A 9,849-nucleotide genomic window follows, 5' to 3' on the forward strand; every position below is an offset into this window, starting at 1 on the left:
CCACATAGACCCTGAACCCCGATAGAGCCCACTCACATTCCCCAAACACGCACATGCATGCACCCACAAACACATGCATACACACACACACACACACACACACACACACACACACACGTACGCATTCTTTTCTTTCCTTCTCATAGACACAATCACACACACACACACACACACACACACACACACAAAGCAATACCTGCTCTTCATTTGTCTCTATTTCACATTCACCATGCAAAGAAACCCACAAACACACTCTAGTGCACTCTCACATACATATACACACAGGTAAAGAGTTTCACTCTCACATACATATTCACACAGGTAAAGAGAGAGAAAGAGACAGGGAGAGAGAGAGAGGCTTTCCATCCTGTGATCTGAGCCAGGTTGAGTGACCACCCCTCGATGAGGCTCCGACAGAATCTGCTGTTTTTCCAATCAGCCACGCTGGGCCTCACTGCTGCAATGAGCCCTGGCCAGAAGACCAACAGCGTGTGGCAGCCGTGGAAAGAGGAGAGCAGAGAGTGTGTGTGTGTGTGTGTGTGTGTGTGTGTGTGTGTGTGTGTGTGTGTGCGTGTGTGTTGTATGCACCTTCTGGTGTGGTGCATGAGCCTGGCTGATAACGTGTGGGGGGGGAACAGGATGGCCGTTATCCCTCAATTGATCACAAAAGAATGTGACTCAGAAGTCGAACGGAGATTAGAAATGAACCCTGATGAGTGTACTCCAAATTAAATACCTTTCCAACCATTTCCTGGTCTGAGTGTTTACTTCGCAACTCTAAAACCAGGTCGTTTCCTGTGAGGGAAAACACTTTGATAAAAATAGTACTGTCAGTCATGTTTTTTTTCCACGACCAACAGTGAGCTGACCATGGTATAGCAGCACTTCTGGGAGGATTACAACAAATCTCTTGCTTGACATAGGTTTTTGGCTATTAGTCCCAAAATGTGCTCCTTTGGAGAGATTATTGTATTGATGTTATTCCACTCCCAATCCAGGCTGCAGAATATCAAACAGCTGCCAAGAATTCCACAGCAAGCTGATTTTTTCCCCTCAGTAGTCCGGTACAATTTAAGCAATCATAACACACTGGCAATAATGACAAAATCTCCCACATAAAAACCTACACTTCCGCACTAACATGGACTGAAGTCACACACAGACACACACATACAGTACATCCACACACACACACACACACACCCCTCAGTACCCCTCCACCAAAAAATACACAACCACGTGCGTTGCTCTTTCCTCTGCTTCGAGGACCCTTCCCTACTCCAAAGCACACAAACAAAGCCTGTGAAAACCCCTCTTTCTCCAGGACCAGGAAGTCAATATTTGAGGAGCTGAAACTACCTGGCCGTATGGCTCAGATCACCCTTGCTTGCGGCCCCACCTCTCCAGCCACAGTTCACAGCTCATGCTGCCTCCCCTGACTGGCCCTGCAAGACGGAAAACTGTACTCCAAAAGAAAGAAGTCTCCTCTGCCTGTTCCCATACAAAACCTTTAGAAGCTTAAAACTATTCTATAACGCTCGTTCCCATACAAGAAACCTACATGAACAGTTTTATTCTATAACAGGATTTGTTTGTTTGAGTGTCCTGTCAACGATGACTAAGAACAGTCATGTTTTTGTGCAGACGAGACCTTCGTTATCACAGTTAGACGAAAGTAAAAAGGTCTTTGAGAACGTTATTTAATAAACACTTTCTCAAAGGTGTTACTGATAGAACCTGTAAGGCAAAGAACTTTTTGAAAGCACTTTGTCTGTTTGAGTCCATCTCACTTTTTCACACAAGGTCAAGTAAAAAAGGGGGGAGGGAAAGACATGAGGAATGTGCCATTGGCTAAGGACATTTTTATTTTGAACACTTCAACGTGTTCATGATTACAGAGCACCCTGCATATCTTTCACATTGCGCAGCTATGGCTGTGGCAGTGGAATATGTCGCCATTTCAAAGTTGTAGGAGAGCGATGGGCAAGAGAAAAGAAAGCAGCAAGTGCATGGGGCCAAGGGGAGAAATGTCTGTAGCTTGCACAGTGTGATGGCTCTGTGTGCTGGCCCTGAGAAAGGAGGCTTTATTTCCGGAAGGCTAATCCCATCTCCAGTTGGAGGTCATTTTGCTGAATAGAAAACACAGCATTAATAGTAGGTCACAGCTTCTCCAGTCAGTTTCTTTTAAAGCCAGAGACATTTATACAGAAATGTTCGCATAAACACGTTTGTATTTTTGCGCTGTAGTAATAGGATTTATCTTATTGACCGTCGTATTATCAATAAAATAATAAGCTTGTCGTTAAAAATCCTCTGTATCTCTAAAATGCTGTAACAGTCACAAGTTAACACAAAGGCCTTCTTTAGCTTTGCAGCCTGGAAATAATTCAAATTTCTCTTTAAAAAGGAAGTCAATGTTGTCATGGAAATGAGCCCTAATGTAGAAGCCCACCATTAACCTTTGACAGCATTAGTCAAGCCGCGGGCCGGGAGTGCTCTGTGGGGGCAGCGCAGACAGTGGGATGTTAAAAAGGAAATTCACACTCATTTCCTTCGTGTGGTTTCGTTACAAATCAACAACATCCTGTTCTTTTGTGGACCCTGCTGCTTGCGTTTCACTGCGGAACGTCATAAACGCGCGTTTTACGGCTCGCCAGCTCAATAGGCTCGCTGTGAACCCTTTACCATACGTCTTTCAGAAAAAGCCAAGGCAACGCAGACTAGTAAAGCTAATTTATGTTGGTCAGGTCATAGGAGAAGTTGTTTTCTTGACCGTGTTTTTCAGTGCGACTATAAATTGCACGTAACGCAGAGTTTAAAGATTAATCCATGGTTGAACTAATAGGCTACTAGCAGTGACGAAATGTAGCCTACACCATCTGGGTTCAGCGTTTGAGTCGCATGACCCTGTGAATGTTATATAATTCAGCTCATCTGTATTGAGGCTCTCTGATAACCGAATCGAAAAAGTGCTTTGAATTTGCAATCAAATGTACTACATTCAGGAGGGAACGCATTTCATGTTTTTATATTCGACTTATCATATGTAGCCTAGGCCTATATGTAAACTGTTCGGAATAAGATGCTGATAGGGTTTTCTTTTCTCAGTTTATTTGAATAGTAATGTATCGTTATATTGGACTACATAGACGCAGACGTACCAAACGTTTCAAATAATTGAAGTGAAAAATATCAAATAGGTATTTCCTTTCTCCATGGCTATTTTGTGTGACGTATTTGAAATTGCAGTTGTTCTCAAAAACAGTGTCAAGTGAAAAATCAACATGCTCATTTGGATCGCTGGGCTCAGTATGGGTCTGACTGAATGAATGAGTGGGCAAGTACATACATAAATAAACAGCATGGCGTGAGGCGCATAGCTGGTTCATTCATGTAATCCTCTCCGACATTGCCCTTGTGACGAAAAGCTTCCCATTCTTCCATTCATGAAATTTTGGTTACACGCTTGCGCAATGAAATTCGGAGTCCTCCCATTCATAAAAAAGTAACCGCTGCATTTGCGCTGTGAGTTCCTCTGCCCTCCCATTCACAAAAAATCTGTCAAGGCATCTGCGCAGTACGTGTCTCACCCTCCCATTCATAAAAAGCCATTTTCCTCATGTAGTTGCAACATCGTATCAAAAACCCAGCGTCCCCACTGCAGTGCACTTCGAACGGATTGTGGTCAAGGTTTTTTTTTTTCCTTACGTGGTTTACCTTGGATCTGTATCTTTGGAATATACACTAAGACGCTGTGTTCAACAGACAGGGCGATGCGTTGTTTCTTTAAACTGGTAAGTTTCCCAAATGCTGATATTTGCGTTACATTTGAGGGGTTCTGCATAACAGACGACTTATTTCCAGTAAAAAATATTCAGCATTATTTTTGGATGTCAGCCTTATGCGAACATTTGCTGATCTATCTGTCCATCGTTCTTTTCCAATGAGTTGGACCTGTTTTTATTCTCGATGTCAATTTCAACCACGGATCCGACTATGTAGGCTAACAAGGTTAGGTGCTTAGGGCGAACGACTGAAATCGACATACCCCACGAAAATAGCTTAATTTCAATGTTGCTCCTCACTCCTGTCGACGAATATCGAAAGCTTTGCTAGACGACGAGCTGGTGACGGACATGCTGGTGCCATTTTTATGGGCAGTTGGCTGATCGCGTTGAATCGCGGACCACTGCGTTACACTTCTGTGCTGCAGGTTTTGTGTCTGCCAGTCATGATCAAAGGTCAGGGGGTGCTATCATTTTTATAAGAAATCTCGATATTTGGAGAACTAGTCAATTCAATAGTCGATTTATACCTAGTAAATTGTGCATAACGTTTATTAGCCTACCTTATTCAACGCACTGAGAAACCATACCCTCCTCATAAAAGTCGAAATGAGTCACAGCTCAGAATTATAACGCGCATTTAAGATATAATACAGAGACATTACGGTATATCAATGACGCTTTAGATTATCTATCCTTCCTCTTTCCCCGAACATTCGCTTCTAAACCCATCAGACCGTGGGGGGAAAGCGCCGTCAACATCTGTAGTGTAAAGGTTCTATCGCCACCGAGAGCTGGTTGTATTCACATCCTGTATGTGCCAAAATAGGTTATGTCGCAACAGGTTTATTCTTTGAAGTGGATACATCGTAATATATCTCTTAAATGGACCAATTCGCCAGTCTGCCGATAAGACAGTGTCCGCTGACATGGAAAGACAAAAAACTGTATTGAATCACTAAATTAAAAAAAAGTTTTCATGTGCCATGAAATTCATATGTGGACATTCTGCAAACGATTGTTAATGAGTAACCAAGTACATTTTTGTGGCGGTACAAGATTTACATAAAATAATGCCCTATTACATTTGGTCTTCGGATAGCCTACTTTTGGCATTGGAATATGTGGATAAGTCGTTTTGCACTTGTAACATTAAAGATGCAATGGAAATATTTGGTTACTATTTCGTAACTATACGACGGTTAAAGTTTTAAAAGCTTAATCCCCACGCTTAAATAATTTATTGTTGGAGGTGTGAAAATTAAAGAGAAATTAGCTACATAGTCTGTTAATGACACATTCAAATATTTTGTCATGTTTCCCCGATTCAGGTGTAAATAATTGAGAGTAAGCAAGACAAAGTGTGTGAAAATATTCCTTCTGCAATTAGATAACTCTCTAAGTCATAGTATGAGTCATACATGCATGTCGGTTGCTTGTCTTTAGTTCAGTTATCTTCAGTGGTCCACATGGTATCCGTGGTGTTGCCTTGAAGTACCCCTCAGTGGTTTAGATCTTTAAATGGACTTCAGCTCCTACTATTTTTACTTAAGCTTGTTACACACGGATGGTGGAAGAAAATGTTGTTTGGACTGGTTAACCATTTGATCTGGCAAGAGTTAGCAAGAAATGCTAACATTGCTGACAGCAGCTTTAATTCTTTAAATTGAGCTAGAATGGGCATAATTTTACACCTACGAAGCTGGTGTGATATTTGGTTGTAGTTTTAATGTAAATGCTAGAGCCCATGTCCATATAAAAATCAATGAAATTAAATTCATATAGACATTTGACATGTAAAACAGGTAAAAGTAGTTTTGCATGTCTTAGATAGCTGTAATTAACCCTTGTTGGGACCAGACTGGTCAGCTGAACGCAGCTCTGTTCTCTCCCCCAGCACTGACCGCAAGGTGACGCGCAGCTCTCAGTTGGCCGTGCGAGGGACCCGCTCGGAGCCCATGGAGTCCCGAGTGCCCCACCACATCCCCGGCGTCTCGTCCTCCATCATGGTGCAGCCCCTGCTGGATAGCCGCGTGCCCTACGGCCGCCTGCAGCACCCGCTCACCATCTACCCCATCGACCAGATGAAGTCGTCACACATGGAGAACGACTACATCGACAGCCCAGCGGCCGTGTGCCAGCAGCCGCAGCACACGCAGCCCAAGCACCCGGCTGCTGGCCGGCAGACAGATGCCAACCCACAACACCAACACCACCATCATCATCACCACCACCACCACCACCCGCACCCACACATGCAGGACTCCACCCACCCGTGGATCAGCTTCAGCGGCCGGCCCAGCTCCATCAGCTCCAGCAGCAGCACTTCCTCTGACCAGCGTCTGCTGGACCACGCCGCCCCCACCCCGGTGCTGGACTCGGCCTCCACCATAATATCCTCCAACTCCGTCTCCTCATCCTCTTCCTCACTACCCCCTGCTGCTGCTGCTTCTCTGGGCAGAGTCCCCGGCAGTAGCACCGTCGGCCTCCAGGCCAAGCTGCTCATTGCCAAGCCTGCGGACCTGAAGGCGCCGGCATGGTCTGGGCCGGATGGCCCGGTTGGTTCCCCTCTCCCCGCCGAGGCCAAGCACCTGCTGCTGTGCGAGCGTTGTGGCAAGTGCCGTTGCACGGAGTGTACGTTGCCCCGGGTGCTGCCCTCGTGCTGGGTGTGCCACCAGGCGTGCCTGTGCTCGGCCCAGAGCCTGGTGGATGCCGCCACCTGCATGTGCCTGGTGAAGGGCGTCTTCTACCACTGCGCCGAGGACGAGGACGGCGAAGAGGGCTCGTGCGCCGACCGGCCGTGCTCCTGCGCACCAGCGCACCGCTGCGCCCGCTGGTCCTTCATGGCGGCACTCTCGCTGGCACTGCCCTGCCTGCTCTGCTACCTGCCCGCCGTGGGCTGCGCCAAACTCTCACAGAAGTGCTACGATGGTGCCCAGCGCCCAGGCTGCCGCTGCAAGGTGGCCGCTGCGTCCAAGGCGGGTGTAGCAGGGATTCTGGGGAAAGCTGGGGGAGGCTTGGACAAGCAGACTTCGTGATGCCAGCCGTTTTAGCGGGACGTTTGAGACATTTGGGCTGATGAAAGACATGCTCTGCATTAGCAGAGGAGGATCTGAGTGGATATCTGCCCACCATGCCACCCACCCCCCCACACCCTCCGAAGCTGGTGGCGTTCCTCCAATCACGGTACTTACTCACAAGGGTTCAGACTGGATGCAACTCATAGTGTCATAGTGTGACATCTCAAAAGATCAGTAGCAACATAGCATAGATTAGCCTGGCTAAAAACACGTGCTTACTTCACAGTCCTGTTTTTGAGAGTGCAAATAAGAACTGTGGGGAGGCTGGTTTTGTTGTTTTTCAATGCCAGAAGGCTTAACAGTTCTTGTATGTTATGCATTTTGGCCATAAATCAAAGTACTCACAACATGTATCACTATAGTGTTAGGTATAGTCAAGTCAAGTTTCTTTCTTTAACGTTCAAACGTGTTTTGTTCATTTTCTTCTGGAGAAAAATAAGTATTTCCCACACTAGAAGTAACCAAAAAAAATACAGTTCATTAAACATAGCATCTGGCATAGCTAAAGAAAGCAGTGAGTTTATAGTGTATGACATGTTAAGGTCAAAATATCAAAATCACACAGCATGTGCTACCTTCCACTGCTAGCATGTTGTGAAGCTTGTGTTCTAATGCAAGCTGGCATCTTCTGGGGTCATTAGAAGCCTGTAGGCAGGCTGTAGTCATAGGCACTAAGACAGGGGAACATTCCCTTTAAAGGAGGCTCTGTAAAAGTGGAAATTGTTCCTTTTATTTGTCATTTTATTTCTGTAGAACATTTAACATGCCTTCACACGTCCTCTCAGACATGCATATCATGACGTGAAGTGACGTGACGTGACGTGACGTGAACTTGGTCAATGGTTAAGCTCTAAATCGCTAGAAGATTAAGTTAGCTATTGGGGACCCACCTCAGGGATCATCTAGACCATCGGAAAACAGACGAATATGCAGGCTCAGAATATTCTGCATAAAGGCAACAACAAAAAGGAAACCATTCTGTATTTCCGACGGTGGGCTGTGGCATTTGTAAGCTAATAATTAATTTGAGGTCATAACCTTCCCTTAAGATTGAAGGCAAGCCACAACCACATCTGATCCCTCTAGCCTTATGAGAATATAAATTCTATCTTACCACGTATACCAACTTCTTAGCAGAATCCAAACCCTTATAATGGACATAAAGCACAGTATTATGGACAATGGCGAAACAAGCCCCTCTCTGTTCATGAAGCCCCAGCCCCTGTAGTCTACCACACTTAATATATACCCAACATAATCTAATCTTTTTGCTGCTCAGCTGTATGTGTGTGTGTGTGTGTATGTGTGTGTGTGTGTGTGTGTGTCATAAAATTGTATCTATTTTCTTCTAATGTATGTTATTGGCTTGGATGGTATTCCGGACAATTTTCCAAAGGAGTACATTTCCAATGTTTTTTTTTTTTTTTTTTTTTTTTACATCTTCGTTGTGCACCAGGTAGTCAAAAGACAAAATGTTTCTAAAGATACGGTACCATTGTTTTTTAGGGATGCCTGACTGGCAGAATGGGGCTCTGCCACTCCACTGTCTGTGTTCACTTTTTGTATGCGACTGGCCCGCCCGCCACACGCACCAGGCCCTGCACATGTTCCTGTCTGTACGTGTCTTGTTGCACCAAGCCGAAACATACCGAAAAAAAGAAACACTACTGTTCTTAGTCTTGAATGTATAAGGAAATTACATTTTTTTTGCAGATTAACCCGTGAATAGGTGCCAAAATAGTGATAAGTGGTGAGGCTTGCATAGTTAGGGAAGTTGCTAATGTGTCAAAAATATGTCGATAATATTAGAAACAGACCTATGCAGGTTACATGTTGTATATAGTTCCAAGAATCTAGCAATCTTTAGGTGAGTTCAAAATGTCCTGAAAATTGCATGGTACAGTGTAACAATGATTCTTTAAAACACATAAACACATGACTATATATATATATTTATGTCTGTGTGTCTGTGTGTGTGCACACACACACACACACACACACACACATATACATATACACACATATATATACAAATATATATGTATAGAGAGTAAAATATAGATTATACATATATATATATTGGCTAATGATTGTGGGTGGTGGAAAAGACAAGGGCATGGAAAGGTCTTTAATTTCAAGCACTTGATCTGGAGAAGTGTAGCTAGGCAATAAAAATACCTCTTTCTCTTGTGTCCGTGCCCCATCAGAGTGAGGTGCCACCGTTTGGACTTTGTCCTGTAGTTCAGAGCTCTCATTCAGTTCCCAGTATGTCTCCTACCAACAGCCCCACACCTATCATTCTCAGTCCACTGCTGCAGACTCGCCCCCCCCCCCCCCCCAAAAAAAATGTGTATGCTACATCCCCTCGTCTTGATTGACATGTACAGCTGTGCTGCGTAACCCTGTCAAAAACCTCTGGATGGGATTGAACGTCCCTCTCGAGCCACATTCCATTCCATCTGACTCACCAGTGAATCTCTAGCTGCTCAACATCTTTTTTTTCTGTCTCCCTCCCTCTCTCTCTCTCTCTCTCTCTCTCTCGCTCTGTCCTGTTTTTCTGTTTATCGTTTTGGCTCTCCGTTTTTGTGGCTCGGGGGGAGACGGACCACTGGCTCCCCTGGTCCTCTGAGCATGCTCTCAATCATCGCTCCCCCACAGGAAGGGAACGTTCCATCCCCTCGCCAGAATGCTGTGACTTCATCTCCTTCTGTTCCTTGGTGCGGCCTTTGGCTACGAGCGTTTTAGCCAATGAGAACTTTAATTCACTCAAGTAAGCAACACTTCCTGTCTGCTTGCCTGTGCTCCATGGTTTATCTGTTTTTCTTTCCTGTTCTTTTTTTAACTTTGCATTGTTGAGGGAAAAAGAGCTCTATACTTTTTCGTTTTGTTTTAAGATATAGAAGACAAAACGAAACCTCCCATATAAAATGTCCCTGTATAGATATATTTATTTTGAAGTTCTATTTTATATAGTATTTATTTAG

General features: G+C 44.6%; 1 protein-coding gene across 1 annotated transcript; it reads left to right on the forward strand.

Annotated features, from left to right (window-relative positions):
* Positions 1-3,659: 3,659 nt before the first annotated feature.
* spry4 (sprouty homolog 4) lies at positions 3,660-9,718 on the forward strand. Its single transcript, XM_080852046.1, has 2 exons — positions 3,660-3,794; positions 5,683-9,718. The coding sequence occupies exon 2, from the start codon at positions 5,744-5,746 to the stop codon at positions 6,821-6,823; it is 1,080 nt and encodes a 359-aa protein (XP_080708172.1). The 5' UTR covers positions 3,660-3,794; positions 5,683-5,743; the 3' UTR covers positions 6,824-9,718.
* Positions 9,719-9,849: the final 131 nt, after the last annotated feature.

Source organism: Sprattus sprattus, assembly GCF_963457725.1.
Source record: "Sprattus sprattus genome assembly, chromosome: 1".
NCBI lineage: Eukaryota > Metazoa > Chordata > Actinopteri > Clupeiformes > Clupeidae > Sprattus > Sprattus sprattus.

What these genes read in the sequence shown, in the direction of transcription:
- spry4 (XM_080852046.1), top strand. Translation starts at nt 5,744, where the DNA reads ATGGAGTCCCGAGTGCCCCACCACATCCCCGGCGTCTCGTCCTCCATC.